The sequence below is a fragment of the Littorina saxatilis genome, linkage group LG16, assembly GCF_037325665.1.
Source record: "Littorina saxatilis isolate snail1 linkage group LG16, US_GU_Lsax_2.0, whole genome shotgun sequence".
In the NCBI taxonomy this organism is placed as follows: domain Eukaryota; kingdom Metazoa; phylum Mollusca; class Gastropoda; order Littorinimorpha; family Littorinidae; genus Littorina; species Littorina saxatilis.
The window spans coordinates 3,638,132-3,655,631 of NC_090260.1; the positions used below are offsets into that span (position 1 = coordinate 3,638,132).

The 17,500-nt window shown below is 46.4% G+C and overlaps 1 protein-coding gene and 1 long non-coding RNA gene across 2 annotated transcripts in view; one reads left to right on the forward strand and one right to left on the reverse strand.

Annotated features, from left to right (window-relative positions):
- Positions 1 to 9: 9 nt before the first annotated feature.
- LOC138950267 (uncharacterized) lies at positions 10 to 4,577 on the forward strand. The gene is made up of 6 exons (XR_011450578.1): positions 10 to 1,014; positions 1,333 to 1,374; positions 1,899 to 1,977; positions 2,611 to 2,707; positions 3,303 to 3,349; positions 4,300 to 4,577. It is a non-coding gene; the product is annotated as an uncharacterized lncRNA (long non-coding RNA).
- A 1,668-nt stretch (positions 4,578 to 6,245) lies between these two features.
- Positions 6,246 to 17,500, reverse strand: part of LOC138950250 (uncharacterized) — a 255,207-nt gene continuing 243,952 nt past the window's right edge. Inside the window, exons 7-11 of the mRNA XM_070321985.1 lie at positions 12,402 to 13,061; positions 11,516 to 11,700; positions 10,615 to 11,142; positions 9,457 to 9,824; positions 6,246 to 7,834 (exon numbers count right to left, since the gene is read on the reverse strand). Of these exons, the coding sequence (XP_070178086.1) occupies positions 7,404 to 7,834; positions 9,457 to 9,824; positions 10,615 to 11,142; positions 11,516 to 11,700; positions 12,402 to 13,061 (2,172 nt within the window). The 3' untranslated portion in view covers positions 6,246 to 7,403. The remainder of the gene's footprint in view (positions 7,835 to 9,456; positions 9,825 to 10,614; positions 11,143 to 11,515; positions 11,701 to 12,401; positions 13,062 to 17,500) is intronic.

A 17,500-nucleotide genomic window follows, 5' to 3' on the forward strand; every position in this document is an offset into this window, starting at 1 on the left:
GTGTTTATTCACGACTTGTTTCCGTGACCTTTCGAATTTCATGGGGGCTGCCATTTTGGTTTTGATGCGCTTCCTTTTCCGGTTTACGTATTTTCCGGTTTAACATAGCATTTGCGTTTTTTTGTCAGAAGAGTGATATTTGGTTATGAAGGAAGTCAAGTCCGCCATTACCTGCCACCTCAGTTGAGTGTTTACTTTGAACTTATACTTGAACCGTAACAGTGTGTAGCCAGTTCACAAGACCTGTTCATCATCCTACCAGTTCCAACTGTTGTTATCGATGGGTCGCGCAGCTGGAGGAAGTGTTTATTTCCATTCGGAGCCCAACTTCAGTTCAAAACCAGTCAAAAACTGGCCTTGACATTCCCACATTACGATACCCTTGAATGACATTAGATCTACGGCGTTTCCGCTTGCCCAAATCCCACATGTTGCATGTCTGCTCTTCGAGTTGTTTGGAACTTAGTTCGAATATTTTCTCGAACGTAACTTTTGACCCAGCTGTCAGGTAGGCATCATGAATTAGACGTACACTGGCAGTTATAAATCATGTTGTGCAAAAGACTCTGCAGAAGTAGAACATTGTGGAAAATCGGGAATGCTTTCTCAGTTTGTGCACCCTGGCAACATTCAGCAGGGAAAAAAAAACTGCATTGCCTTCCTCTGCAAAACTGTCGCGCGAAGAATGCTGAACGGGCAGCGACGACTAGCTGTTCTTCTTCAAAGTAATAAACTACCCTTCAAACCCTGCAAGTTTGTGCGATTTACTTTGTGGACATGAAGTCAGCAGAGGACTCAGGAATGCCCACTTAATTCCTTGATTGTACTTCCGTCACAAGAACTAAAAGAACATTCAATGTTCGTTAAATCTGTGGATCAAGTGACTCACGAAGCGGAGGAAAAGAAAATCACCAGCAGATCTGTACAAGATGTTGAATTCTGCCGGCAGGGAAACGAAGCCGCCCTCACGGCAGAGAAGTCTCCGCCTACGAAAATCAGTAGATCTAGAGCAAGGTAAACATACGTTTTTCAAAGCTTGTTCACAAACACACACACACACACACACACACACACACACACGTACACAAACACACACACGCTCACACCATCACACACACACACACACACACACATGAAAGAGATGGAATAGCTGATCGAGTGATGACAATGTTGATTGATAAGTATTTTTTGGTGCGGTGAACTTGAGGCTATATTGTTCTATCAATCCATCGATATATTTTACACTTTCACCCCAGAAATGAAGCACGTGTACACATATTGAACACAAGAATCATTTTAAGCTTTCATTGGCATTGTTTCCTTTTTTTGCAGACATGTTGGCAGGAAGTGAGTGTTTCACCCCACTCTTGCAAGGTAGGTTGATCACTGATGACAAGTTCTGATTGTTTTTCCTTTTTAAACGGATGACAATCCGTACTCTGCAGATGGATCTAACCGAGATGGATCTAACCGATACACGGAAGCAACATTGGGAACAAACTGTTATTCAATCTGTGAATATTTCATGTGTGAGGGGTATAACTGCAAGTATTACCTACGTTCGCTAATGTAGAGAAATAATTTTTGACTCAAACTTCAAGTTAAATTGTTTCTGCTGTCAGAGCCATCTTTCTGAAGGAACAATATTTTACATGCCACTGGATTGTTGTATATTCCTTCTTATTTTGCAATGACAGGCTCAGCTTTCATTTGATTGTAATGTGTTTCTTATTTGAAGCTTTGTATCATAAAAGCTCTGTAGAAGTGTTGCACTTGTTTTGCAGACTGCATTAGGCGTGGTACCTATTGCACACACCCACCCTGCATATTAATCTAAAACACCCACCCACACACATACACAGGGTGCTGACAAAGGATTTTTTTCCATTCTCCTTCAGGCCATCGCTTAATTTCTTGCAGACTGAGGAGCAATGGACGTTTGAGCAGCTCCTAAACCTGGGGCACACAAGCCACAAGGTAAAGAAGGTATCAGTATACATATGAACAAATGTTTTCCCTTTGGTTTTTATCGCACCATTTTTTCATAAAACTCTGTAAATTGTGGCAATTACACATTATGCCAATAACATTATTATGAAGAATGAAGATTTTCAACTTATCATTGAAGAAATGAAATCAAGCATTTTTGTTCATTCTGTATTTGATGATTATTTTCCAGTCTTTGGGTTGGCATAGTGGGTGAAATAAGGGTGAGGAGTGTCGGTTGGTGTGATTTCTTAGGTCTTGGTGATGTAATATTTTCCCTACGGTATTATTCATGGTTATCATAGTGCAGATTCCAGGGAAACGGTTTTTTGAACAGCCTCTTAAACTGAAAAGCCACAAGGTCAACAACATAAACAGGTTACTGGTGTCTCGGGCATTGATGTTTTTAAAAAGATTTGCACAGCAATTTTTGTGTGTGTAAAGAGATAATGAAAATAAAACATAACAACTTTTATATTTTTGAAGTGGAATTAAATGTTTTCATTTTTTTATTTTGAAGTGTTTTTGTATGCAGGTTTTATTGGATGGGTGGGGGTGGTTTTGATTTATTATGATGTAAGGGTGGTTTTTTTCCTTAATTATTTATTTAATTGGTTTATGCAGACTTCATGGCAGCCACTGACCAGACGATATGACAGCCATGAATATCGAACGCAGAAGAAGAAAAAGAAGAAGACAGTCTAACAGGAAAATAATTCTGGTATGCTCATAATGTCTATGCCAGTTAAAAAAAGTCATGAATTGAAGTTTACCCAGGTTAGACATTAGCATGTCGTAATTGTGACAATGAATGTATCCGTAAACGCACCAAGAGACTTACTTAGAAAAATTGAAGTCATGCATCGTCAATATGACTACAATCACAAACTGAATAAGGGGAAATCATGTCAATTTGGTGGTCTGGATCATCAGCTGTTGCTCATTCGCTATAATGGTCTACTTGACAAAGCCCGTCTTCATGTGCTTCTTTATACCTAGTGTAGACAACATGTAGGCGTTTGCAGACTGTTTATTGTATTGCTGTTGTTTGTTTGTGAGTAAACCTATGGTGTGACCTCAATTGTTTGAAATTTGTTGTGTAAGGTGTTTCTCCATGCCCCCAGAAGAACCGACATTATATTAAAACCTTCATACCCTGCAAATACTTGCATACTAGATGTTGTTTCTTATTGTAATGATTGGGGACAGGCAAGCTCTTAAATTGTGCAAACCTTCAGAAAACTGTCAAGTTTGATTTGCTAGAACAAGCGATATTAACACGTTATTAAGATGAATATTTGATTAAATATGTGCAGGAACTACTTCAGCAGATTCATATGGCCAGTCTCACAATGCAAGGAAGGTGAGTAGATTGAATTATGTCTATCCCACCTGTTCTGTGTTTAGTGTCAGCCGTGATTGCCTGATGAGAATTTGAAAACATGTTTCTAACTAACATGAACCCAACCATGAAACGTGATGTAGGTGAGTAGCCCATCTAGAAAAAAGAACCTGTTCTAATTCCGAATTAGAACAGGTTCTTTTTTCTAGATGGGCTACTCACCTACATCACGTTTTATGGTTGGGTTCATGTCAGTTAGCAACATGTTTTCACATAGAAAATGGTGGGCACCTGAACAAATATCTGCACATTACAATGAAGTCTTACTTTGTGATCTGATAATTAAATAACCCCCACCCCCCACCCCCCCACCCCCCCCACCCCAAGAAGAAGCTCACATAACTACCAACTGCACAATTTCATTACAGAATCAAACAATGGGAAGAATCAGGATTCAGCAGTGCTAGGTCGTTGAGGGGGATAGCTATCACCAGGCACTCAGCAATGAATAGTTGAGGTTTTCACGAACATTAACAAAATCCGGTAACCTACGGACAGTAAATTTCACAGGGAAGGGAACAAGAACGTCAAAAATGGAAAAGTATGTTTTTTCTTTCAAACCATTGATAGAGCTCTGAAGCTTCACACAAGTTTTGCAGAGAGAGCACTCGGCCTATTCATTTTTGGCACTAAAACATGCGCACACACAAAAAGAAAGTTTTTAAAAAGTGGCGCCGATGTATTCTCACACTCACAGCCTTAGAATATTGCAGTTTGTATGTTACCAAATTGAGGCATGATTTTACTCCATGCAATTACCTGACCAAATCTGCGACAGTCGGGCAAACTTCTTACAAGTCGGATTGGGCCTTCAATCAAATACTCAGAAACCAGCAGCTACTTTAAGTAATACTAGTTTTGTTGTTATTTTGTACAGCTTGTACTGAATGTGTTTTCGTTTATCTCCTCAGAATCGAGTCAGCCAGAGAAAGACCATTGAGAGGGAGAGCGCACAGTAAAGCATATATGGCATGCACTTCGGTGGACCAGTGCCATCATCTTCATAACAAGAGATGCAGATCATATTTTCTTATGTTTAAGTATAGCTGTTAGCAAAAGTATTTGACGATTCTTGGGTACGACTTTCGTGTTTAATCCTATTAGCTTGTGCACAGCCTCAAAATCTGTTTTATTTTGATTTATCATTTATAGTTTGAATTTTTTTTTAATGGAATTAGTCCAAATGTAAATACATCTAAGGCTGCAATAATGTTTTCTTGTATATACCCTTAAAACTACCTCTTCGTGTAAACAAAATTTAATTGTAAAAAGAAGTGTTTGTTCAAGGGAGATAATTTGAAGCGAATTTTTTTTTAAATCAGTAAAACTGCGTAGTGACATCCTCAGTTAAATAAAAAGAATAAGGAATAAAGGTATACACACAGGTTGTACCCATTTTCCTGATTGCACTGCTTTTAAGTAGAAAGCTTTTTTTCTCAGAGTTATTTTACAAATAAAATCCAAGGGAGGCAATTGATATGATAAAAAGGAAGAATTTTTCTTTTCTTAGAATACTGTACACATTTAGTAAAGTATAATTTACAAGACAAAACACAGGGTTTTTGGGTGGTTTTTTTTCTGTGCCTACTACTTGACAAGAGAACCACGAGATTTGTGCCGATTATTTAAAATTTTCTGAACAGTATATTTTACAAAGACAGATCCATACAATATATATAATTTTGTAATAGATGTTTACAATGTGTAGGTATGGTTTTTTTAAATCAACAGTTCGGATAGCCACAACAAGTGTGTATGTCTTGTGATTTGAGAGCTTTAGCACTGGATGCTTAGAATCCTCTTGATCATTTACTTCAGTAGGTTGAGCCACCTTCTCCAAAATCTTCTCTCCTATTCTGTGCTTACTACAGTGGGTTTGACAAGAGAACCACGAGATTTGTTTTTGTACATATCTTGCTTTTATTCTGTACACTTTAATATTTTAATCATATGTGCACATTTTTTTTTAACTGTGTTTTTGTTTTTGTTTTCCTGTATTCAAAGTGTGTATGGAAACCACAACCTGTCACAGCAGTATTATTAATCTGGATCTCCCTGCTAAGAACGTAATTAACAGAACGTGTGCATGTAGCTAAAGAACTTAAAAAGAATTTCTGCTACTTCACTCAAAATACGTCCATCCTCACACTCATATTTTCTTAAAATAATATTTGTTCATACAAACATGTTTGCGAATTATTCAATTTTGCGTAAAATATTCAATTACGATTTCTTTGTGTGTTGCAAAATTATGTAATAAAATTATGCAAGATCAAATTCAAAACAGCAATAAAGCTGCTGACGGCAGAATACCTCTGTTGACTTCTCTATCTGTTGGGTCAAACTATGCCACAGACATATTTCTTCTAGAAGCTCAATATTACGTGATACAGTCTCAAAGACAGAACAACGCAATAACCTTTTTTTTGTGTAGATTCGATTGATTTTTTCCTGAAATAAAATATTCATGAAGCCGGTTCTGACTGAGTTAATATATTTCTGGAAAGCTGAACAACGCAATGCGTCTGTGACTGGTGAAGAAGCAGAGCTGGAGCTTTTTGTATTGTTTGTCGTTGGTTTTATTACACACGCACTCACATACGGTCAACAAAATGTTGCATGTTCCTGCTTGACAAACATATGCCTGCATACATGCGTGCACGTACGAACGTACGAACATTCATACCTGTGCAAACAATCTGCCACTTCAAGTTCAACACCCAAACCCCACACATTCCTCCAAAAGGAGTCTGAAGTATAATACTGGCATTTGTGGTATTGAACGAGGACCTCAACTTCCATTGTCTAGTGCATGTGGGTCTCATGTTGTACGTGTGAAACCACTTACTTAAAAAAGAAAAAATCTTGTAAGCTTATCAACAAAAAACGAACAATTATATTCTTAAACAAACTGGTTAGAATAACAGATTTAGGAGAATGCAATGCAAGGAACATCATTATCTAATTCGGTCGATGCTTAGATCTAGAAAAGCACCCACTTATTCCAGTATAATAGAGAGAAAAAATCCAATTGAAAAAGTTCCAGATCTAGACAAGGCAAGCACTAGCAGCAATTTTAGCTAGCAAACTCGAACTTGCCCTGCATTCATGCAAGGTCGAACCACTTTCCCTGCCTAGTGGGGGTTTGGCGGGTAGAGGGCCGGTGCTGGCACACTCGGAGTGAAACGACATGTCACCTACTTCGATAGCTTCTCCGGATTTACGTGTACAAACAGCGTCCGGGTTTACCGCTTCGATTCTAAACCCTAGTTTCTCATGTTGGTAACAAACTGGCTATTTGTTTATCAGATGTGTCGTTGTTCCACATTAAATGATGCTAGAATGCAAGATCGCAATCATTTGGTTATCAAACCAGGTTGTGTTCTTTTTTTCATCACCTTTTTCCGCGCAAACAGTTTTGCGCCATTTCTTTTGCGCAGACTGGGCGGGACAGGAAGCGGAAGCGCATCAAAATTTCTGATTGGACAATGATGCCGACGCCCACTTGACCCCCACTACAATGTCAAGGTCGGAAAGTCGTGAATAAAGACGAAATTTCACGCAAGGTGTTTTGTCGGTGGTGATGATGATGGTGGTTGATGTCGTGGTGGAGGTGACGATGATGATGTTGTCGTCGTTGTCAGAGAGCGGCAGGTTCCTAGGGCTGTTGCGCTAAGTTCTAGTTGAATAGACTCAATAAAACTTCTCGCTTTTAGTTGTTGTAGTCTTTGTTGTAGTTATTGTTGTTGTTGGAGTCGGTGTGGGCGGTGATGGTGGTGGAGGCGATGAGGATGTTGTCGTCGTTGTCAGAGAGCGGCAGGGGGTGACGACAGGTACTGTTCTGTCTTAAGTCAGGAAGCAAATAAGTCCGTTGCTGTTTTAGTTGTTGTTGCAGATGTTGTAGACGTTGTTGTTGTTGTTGTTGTTGTTGTTGGAGGTCGCCGGGAGGTAAAGGAGAGACAGGTGTTGGTGGTGGCGGTGACGAGATGTGGGTGTCACTCATCAGTGTTGCTGTCTATGTGTAAACACCCTTCACCCAGATCATCTGGGCCGTGGACCGCGACATGGATCTCAGGCGGCCGGTACGGGCAGCACCATACAGACCATACACATCACTAGCAGACTCCAGGAAGACGACGACGGGTCTCTCCAAGCCCCACACTGTGTCCTGATGGGCCACCGTCACCGCCTCGTCTCGACCCCTACCTGCCGCTCTCTCTTCACCTGTGGGAGCAGACGTCATTTCCGCCAGTTGTCTAACGGCCGCTGTGTCGTTATGAGCCACCTTACGGGTGGGGACGCCGCGTGACTCAAGGCCCCGGATGAAGGGTGCTGGTGACTCGATGTTATCATCCGTTGTGTCTGTGTCACAGTCCATGACACCCAGCACAAAGACGTCATTGAAGGTGAGGCCGCCCTGCCCGTGGGGAGCGTGGTCATGGCAACCTGAAACATCACACACCGTCAACACCACATCGCCATGGTGTGAAATACAATCATCATCGCCAACTGCAACGACAACAACAACGATGATGAAGACAACGCCATCATCCCCAGCAACAACGACAACGACGACAACACAATCAGCAACAACAACGACGACGACAACGATGACATCTCTGGCAACAACATCAACGACAACTTCTCCACCAGCAGCGGCAACAACAACGACGACGACACCACCAGCAGCAGCAACAACCACAAAACAAACATCAACGACGACCCATGTCTGACTCTCACATCATCATCAGTGTCAGCGACCCGTGAACAGGGACGACATCTACACCAGCAGCGCGACAACCACCTGCACACACAAAATTATTCAGTGTCAAGCACCTCACTCTGGCAGACTGGTGACGTTATTTCTTAATGAGGTCACAGAAATATGACGTAATTATCTTCATTCATTTCGCTCATTGTATCAATAAAATGACGTCATCAAAATGTTGCACAATCACCTGAATCACACTTCTTGTTTTCTCAGAGAGACAGATACGTAGACAAATTATATGAAGACAGACAGACAGAGAGACAGACAGACAGACAGACAGACAGACAGACAGGCAGACAGACAGACAGACAGACAGACAGAGAGGCAGACAGGCAGACAGACAGACAGACAGACAGACAGACAGACAGGCACACAGACAGACAGACAGACAGGCAGACAGGCAGACAGACAGACAGACAGGCAGACAAGCAGACAGACAGACAGACAGAGCGAGACATGCAGGCAGACAGACAGCCAGAGACAGACACCGGGCAGACAGACAGCCAGAGAGACAGACAGAGGGCAGACAGACAGACAGAGAGACAGACAGGCAAACAGGCAGACAGACAGACAGACCGACAGGCAAACAGGCAGACAGACAGACAGACCGACAGGCAAACAGGCAGACAGACAGACAGACAGGCAGGCAGGCAGGCGGGCAGGCAGGCAAACAGACAGACAGACAGACAGACAGACAGACAGATAGACAGGCAAACAGACAGGCAAACAGACAGGCAGACAGACAGAGAGACAGACAGACAGACAGACAGACAGACAGCCAGAGAGACAGACAGGCAGACAGACAGCCAGAGAGACAGACAGGCAGACAGACAGCCAGAGAGACAGACAGACAGACAGAGAGACAGACAGGCAGACAGATAGACAGACCGACAGATAGACAGACAGACAGGCAGACAGATAGACAGACAGACAGATAGACAGACAGACAGGCAGACAGATAGACAGACAGACAGGCAGACAGACTGACAGGCAGACAGACAGGCAGACAGACAGACAAACAGACAGGCAGACAGACAGAGAGACAGACAGACCGACACATAGACAGACAAACAGCCTAGACACAGACACGTAGACAGGCGGACAGACAGACAGACAGACAGGCAGATAGACAGGCGGACAGACAGACAGACAGACAGACAGACAGACAGGCAGACAGACAGACAGACAGACAAACAGGCAGACAGACAGACAGACAGACAGACAGACAGATAGAAAGACAGGCAGACAGGCAGACAGGCAGACAGGCAGACAGACAGACAGACAGAGGTGTACTGACCGACACGCAGCGTGGTGAGTAAGTCGGCCACCAGCTGCCCGCATCTCTCACACCGCCATGGCTCGACACCCTCATGTCCCTTTCTGTCACCCCGCCAGTCGGTGGAGAGATGATCAACTCTCACCACGGGGGGCCCGTCAGAGGGCGGGGCGACAGGCGGCGCGGTGTATGCCGGGACCTTTCCTACCTTCATATCCATAGCCTGCTCCACCTCTCTCACCACACTGGGTGGCGACCTCAGGGGCTGCGTCAGGTGGTGCACATAACGCTTCATGTCGGCAGGTAGTTCAAGCAACACGCCGGCCGCCCACAGGCTGACCGTTATGTGCCGTTGTTTCAACGCCTTGTAGATCACTGTGATGACGTCACTGTAACAGAACAGACAGGTGTGTCAGTGTGTATACAATACCCCGTTGTTTGAACGCCCTGTAGATCTCTGTGATGACGTACGTCACTGTAACAGAACAGACAGGTGTGTGTCAGTGTGTATACAATACCCCGTTGTTTCAACGACCTGTAGATCTCTGCCATGACGTCACTGTAACAGAACAGACAGGTGTGTCAGTGTGTTCACCTGTAAATTACGAATACTGATTTGATGAAGTAACCCTGCAGAAGGAAGTCACACGGTAAATCGTGCTGCCTGTATCTCTCCATTCTCTGGCGTGTGTTCTCCATGAAACCAAATAAAACCAAAAGTGCAGAGACACAGATATGAAATGACGTAATAGTGCATAAGACGTAAACGGAGTGACGTAAAAACTCATACGACGAAAACAGAGTAAGGTAAATGTGATTTACCTGTCATCAGACTCCAGGCAACATATTTAGCGATCTGTTCAGCATGGCAGACAAACAAAGGGTGGCGCCTGATGGGAAAGATTGTTGACATCACTGATCAGTACCCGACACAGTGACAGTCGTTGACTGCACATTCTATATCCAATAAACTGTCGTAACGTATTGATTACACGGGAATAATTAAGAACCATTATTTATGCACAAACTCTATATCATTTATTGACAGTTAGCATATAAGGAAGGTGAAAAAACACGTTTTCGGAATGATCAGATTATCTTCTACCGAACACGACCACACCGACCAACGCAAGAGTGACAGGAGGCAGTGTTAGATTCAGTGTACAGCGTCATTCTTACCCGTTGGCCTCATCGGCCAGGATGTGCACGCGCCCCTCAGTCTGTGCGTGTTGACACAGCTCCTCCACCCAGGCCTGCACTTTCTCCTCGCCTCCCTTTGTCCATTTATACTGTCCGCGCCGGCCTTCCTCCCGTACCCCCGCCATGTTGACGAGCTGCACGCTGCCGGCGCCCTGTCCGACTGTTTTGCTCAACTCATGTCTAACCAGGTAGGCGGCAGCTGTACCATCGTCACTCGTCTGAAGAACAAAGACGGTGCGGCGATACTTCCTCATCCAGTAGGAACCCCTTATAATTAAAATGATCGATTTCCCTACCCCGGGCGCGCCCCTGAAGACCCTAATGTCGTCGTCGTCGTTGTTCGGCGTGTGCTCCAGGACTTCAAACTGTTCCGGGAAAAGAGCAAGGCAAGACATGGGTCTGCCATGTTCTTCCCCGACAGCCTGAACAAAATGGCCCTGGGTCCACAGCTGTAGTCGCGGCTTGCGGCTAAGGTACACATGTACCGTTGCCAGTGGTACGGCGAACCTGCATTGATAAATATCACACTTTATGTAAGCTTGTGAACACACACACACACACACACACACACACACACACACACACACACACACACACACACACACACACAACGAAATAGGGAAAGAAAAACACATAAAGAGGCCCAAAAAAGACATGCTAGCACACAAAACGTCACATACATAAATATACTAGAGAGAGAGAGAGAGAGAAACAGAGACAGAGAGAGACAGAGACAGACACAGAGAGACAGACAGACAGACATACAGACATACAAGCACAGACAGACAGACAGACAGACTCACTAATAATGTATGCACCTGTGTATTCACGCGTTTGTGTTTCTCTGTGTGTGGTTACTTTACCGATAAAATGACTCTACCTTGCCACAAGCTTTTCATACGTGGAACCTTCCTTCATTGCGGGGTCCCCTGCCTTTTCTCCCTTCCAGCAGGTGTTCCACCAGGTGTCTCGTCTGGTGTCGTCTGTCATATCATCATGACAGAGACACCACTTGTCGACCCTTTGCCCTGCCTTCACGCCCAAACACTGCTCCAACTTCTGCAACTGAGGTCAACACACACGGACTGCAAATACATGGAGGATATAAATTATAACAAAGAACGATTTAACACGCGCTACAGTGTTTCCGCATGTAACAGAAAGCTGTCTGCCCGTTTTGAGCGACTGCTTAAACTCAAATGACGTCGTTTTCAAATGTACCTCAAATTGACGTCAACGAAGCTACCTCAGTGTTCCGAAAGTGTTGTTCTCGTCAGCAAGGTAAACAAAGTGTGCGTGGAAAAGAGAAACTCAGTATCTGTTGATGGGGAAATTGTTATCCCCTCTTTCCCCTCTCTCTCTCTGTGTTCTTTAAACATTATCCGCACGTTCTCTCTCTCTCTCTCTCTCTCTCTCTCTCTCTCTCTCTCTCTCTCTCTCTCTCTCTCTCTCTCTCTCTCTCTCTCTCCCCCTCTCTCTTTCTCTCTCTCCCTCTATCTATCTCTCTCTCTCTATATATATATATATATATTTTTCTCTCTCTCTCTCTCTCTCTCTCTCTCTCTCTCTCTCTCTCTCTATCTCTCTCTCTTTATGTGTGTGTTTGTGTGTGTGTGTGTGTGTGGGTGTGTGTGTGTGTGTGTGTGTGTGTGTGTGGGCGCGTGTGTGTGTGTGTGGCTGTGTAGTTGTGTGTGTGCGTGCTGGCGTGCGTGCGTGTGTGTATGTGTGCGTTTGTAGAGGAGCGGGGGGGGGTATTGCCTACTTACATCGTCCATGTTTTGCAGCGCCTCCACTAGACAGCGTCTGGTCGTGTGAGGCAGGAGAATGGCTTGGTGGATTGCAGGCTGGGGTAGGTCCAAGTCACCCAGAACACAACGCTTCACGACATCTCTAGCTTGCTGCAGGTAATCAGCTGCCTTCCGCAATTCTTCTTGAACTGCATGAGGGTCCTCTTCTGTCTGACGTATGATTGCCCCCATCATTACTCCCCGGTTACGATCAATGACCAGCAGATCAACAAAGTCTTCCTCCAGAACTAAGTCTTCTTGCAGAACTAAAGGTTCTGTCTCGTCGCTGTTCATGCTCCTGGCGGCTGCCCCAGTGTAGAGGCTTCGGGAACCAGCGCCGTAAAGGCCACATTTGCCTTGAGTCATTATTATCAAAACTTCTTTCTGACTCTCTGCTTTGTCCTTGATCTTATCCATGCAGCGGTGGACTTTCTTCAGCGCTCTGTCTATGTGTACGACGTCACTGACCTCTGTACGCTTAGTGCTATCACTGTCGATTTGTTGTTGAGTTTTCAGCACGTCGATCAAGTCACCTCCCTGGGTGTGTTGTTTTGTGACGTGCACCGTGTCTACATGGTGCGGGGGGATCATATAGACGTCCCTGTGCAGGTTAGGGAACCAGGCGTTCAGAAACTCCCTCTGGAATCAAAGACCTGACGATGTACTGTCTCCTCAAAATAATGTTTTAACCTGTTCAAGGTCTTTTGAAAAACAAAACTGTATCGAGAGCAACACACGTGTTCGCTAGCAGTGTTGATAATACTGAGGACTCTCTGGGGAACGCTATTCCTGCAGCTGTGTGTTATTTCACCACCGCCCTCACCCCTCCCTCTCACCATCACAGCTGTGTTTTCCTCCTCCCTACCCAACTCACACCCCTACCCTCTCCCTCTCACCATCACAGCTGTTTCCTCCTCCCCACCAAACTCACACCCCTACCCTCTCCCTCTCACCATCACAGCTGTTTCCTCCTCCCTACCCAACTCACACCCTACCCCCTCCCTCTCACCATCACAGCTGTTTTCCCCTCCCTAGCCTACCCAACTCACACCCCTACCCTCTCCCTCTCACCATCACAGCTGTTTCCTCCTCGCTACCCAACTCACACCCCTACCCTCTCCCTCTCACCATCACAGCTGTTTCCTCCTCGCTACCCAACTCACACCCCTACCCCCTCCCTCTCACCATCACAGCTGTTTCCTCCTCCCTACCCAACTCACACCCCTACCCCCTCCCTCTCACCATCACATCTGTTTCCTTCTCCCTACCCAACTCACACCCCTACCCTCTCCCTCTCACCATCATAGCTGTTTCCTCCTCCCTACACAACTCACACCCCTACCCCCTCCCTCTCACCATCACAGCTGTTTCCTCCTCCCTACCCAACGCACACCCCTACCCCCTCCCTCTGACCATCACAGCTGTTTCCTCCTCCCTACCCAACGCACACCCCTACCCCCTCCCTCTGACCATCACAGCTGTTCTTCCTCCCTACACAACTCACACCCCTACCCCCTCCCTCTGACCATCACAGCTGTTTCCTCCTCCCTACACAACTCACACCCCTACCCTCTCCCTCTCACCATCACAGCTGTTTCCTCCTCCCCACCAAACTCACACCCCTACCCTCTCCCTCTCACCATCACAGCTGTTTCCTCCTCCCTACCCAACTCACACCCCTACCCCCATCCCTCTCACCGTCACAGCTGTGTTTTCCTCCTCTCTCCCCCTCTCACACCCCTACCCTCATCCCTCTCACCATCACAGCTGTTTCCTCCTCTCTCCCCCTCTCACACCCCTACCCCCTCCCTCTCACCATCACAGCTGTTTCCTCCTCCCTACCCAACTCACACCCCTACCCCCTCCCTCTCACCATCACAGCTGTTTCCTCCTCTATCCCCCTCTCACACCCCTACCCCCTCCCTCTCACCATCACGGCTGTTTCCTCCTCTCTCCCCCTCTCACACCCCTACCCCCTCCCTCTCACCATCACAGCTGTTTCCTCCTCCCTACCCAACTCACACCCCTACCCCTCCCTCTCACCATCACAGCTGTTTCCTCCTCCCTCCCCCACTCACACCCCTACCCCCTCCCTCTCACCATCACAGCTGTTTCCTTCTCCCTACCCAACTCACACCCCTACCCTCTCCCTCTCACCATCACAGCTGTTTCCTCCTCCCTCCCCAACTCACACCCCTACCCCCTCCCTCTCACCATCACAGCTGTTTCCTTCTCCCTACCCAACTCACACCCCTACCCTCTCCCTCTCACCATCACAGCTGTTTCCTCCTCCCTCCCCAACTCACACCCCTACCCTCTCCCTCTCACCATCATAGCTGTTTCCTCCTCCCTACCCAACTCACACCCCTACCCTCTCCCTCTCACCATCACAGCTGTGTTTTCCTCCTCCCTCCCCCACTCACACCCCTACCCCCTCCCTCTCACCATCACAGCTGTTTCCTCCTCCCCACCAAACTCACACCCCTACCCTCTCCCTCTCACCATCACAGCTGTGTTTTCCTCCTCCCTCCCCCACTCACACCCCTACCCCCTCCCTCTCACCATCATAGCTGTTTCCTCCTCCCTACCCAACTCACACCCCTACCCCCTCCCTCTCACCATCACAGCTGTTTCCTCCTCCCTACCCAACTCACACCCCTACCCCCATCCCTCTGACCATCACAACCGTTTCCTCCTCCCTCCCCCACTCACACCCCTACCCCCTCCCTCTCACCATCACAGCTGTGTTTTCCTCCTCCTTCCCCCACTCACACCCCTACCCCCTCCCTCTGACCATCACAGCTGTTTCCTCCTCCCTACCCAACTCACACCCCTACCCTCTCCCTCTCACAATCACAGCTGTTTCCTCCTCCCTACCCCACTCACACCCCTACCCCCTCCCTCTCATCATCACAGCTGTGTATTACTCCTCCGTCTCTCACCCCTACCCCCATCCCTCTCATCATCACAGCTGTGTTTAATTCTTCCGTCTCACACCACTACCCCCATCCCTCAAATCATTACAGCTGTGTTTTCATCCTCCGTCTCACACCCCAACCCCCATCCCTCTTATCATCACAGCTGTGTTTAATTCTTCCGTCTAACACCCCTACCCCCATCCGTCTCATCATCACAGCTGTGTTTAATTCTTCCATCTCACACCCCTACCCCCATCCCTCTCATCATAACAGCTGTGTTTAATTCTTCCATCTCACACCCCTACCCCGATCCCTCTCATCATCACAGCTGTGTTTAATTCTTCCATCTAACACCCCTACCCCGATCCCTCTCATCATCACAGCTGTGTTTAATTCTTCCATCTAACACCCCTACCCCCATCCCTCTCATCATCACAGCTGTGTTTAATTATTCCATCTAACACCCCTTCCCTCATCCCTCTCATCATCACAGCTGTGTTTAATTCTTCCGTCTCACACCCCTTCCCCCATCCCTCTTATCATCACAGCTGTGTTTATATCTTCCGTCTAACACCCCTTCCCGCATCCCTTTCATCATCACAGCTGTGTTTAATTCTTCCGTCTAACACCCCTACCCCCATCCCTCTCATCATCACAGCTGTGTTTAATTCTGCCATCTAACATCCCTACCCCCATCCTTCTCATCATCACAGCTGTGTTTAATTCTTCCATCTAACACCCCTACCCCCATCCCTCTCATCATTACAGCTGTGTTTAATTCTTCCGTCTAACACTAATACCCCCATCCCTCTCATCATCACAGCTGTGTTTAATTCTTCCGTGTAACACGCCTACCCCCATCCTTCTCATCATCATAGCTGTGTTTAATTCTTTCAGCACAAACCCCTGCCACAAGCCCTCTCACTATCACATCAGTGTTTTGCTCCTCCGTTTAACAACCCTTCCATCACAGCTGTGTTATATTCTTCCATATCACACCCCTAACGTTTTGCCTATTACCATACCCCTACCCCCATCCCTCTCATCAGTACAGCTGTGTTTTACTCCACCGTCTCACACCCCTACCCCCATCCCTTTCATTATCACGGCTGTATTTTACTCCTCCGTCTTACACCCCTACCCCCATCCCTCTCATTATCACAGCTGTCTTTTACTCCTCCGTCTCACACCCCTACCCCCATCCCTCTCATCATCACAGCTGTGTTTTACTCATCCGTCTAACACCCCTACCCCCATCCCTCTCATTATCACGGTTGTATTTTACTGCTCCGTCTCACACCCCTACCCCCCATCCTTCTAATCATCACAGCTGTGTTTTACTCCTCCGTCTCACACCATTACCCCCATCCCTCTCATCATCACAGCTATGTTTTTCTCCTCCGTCTCACACCACTACCCCATCCCTCTCATCATCACAGCTGTGTTTTACTCCTCCGTCTTACCCCACTACCACATCCCTCTTATCATCACAGGTGTGTTTTCCTCCGTCTCACACCACTACCTCATCTATCTCATCATCACAGGTGTGTTTTACTCCTCCGTCTCACACCACTACCCCCATCCTTCTCATCATCACAGCTGTGTTTTACCCCTCCGTCACACAACACTACCCCCATCCCTCTCATCATCACAGCTGTGTTTTACTCCTCCGTCTTACCCCACTACCACATGCCTCTCATCATCACAGCTGTGCTTTACTCCTCCGTCGGACATCACTACCCCCGTCTCCCACATCATCACAGCTGTGTTTACCTTCTCCGTCTCACACCACTATCCCCATCCCTCTAATTATAACAGCTATGTGTTCCTCCTTCGTCTAACACCACTACCCCATCCCTCTCATCATCACAGCTGTGCTTTCCGCGTACGTCTTACACTACTACTTAATCCCTCTCATTATCACAGGTGTGTTTTACTCCTCCGTCTCACACCACTACCCCATCCCTCTCATCATCACAGGTGTGTTTTCCTCCGTCTCACACCACTACCCCCATTCCTCTCATCATCACAGCTGTGTTTTTCTCCACCGTTTGACACCACTACCACCATCCCTCACATCATCACAGCTGCTTCCCTCCTTTGTCTCACACCACTACCCCCATCCCTCTCATCATCACAGCTGTGTTTTTCTCCTCCGTC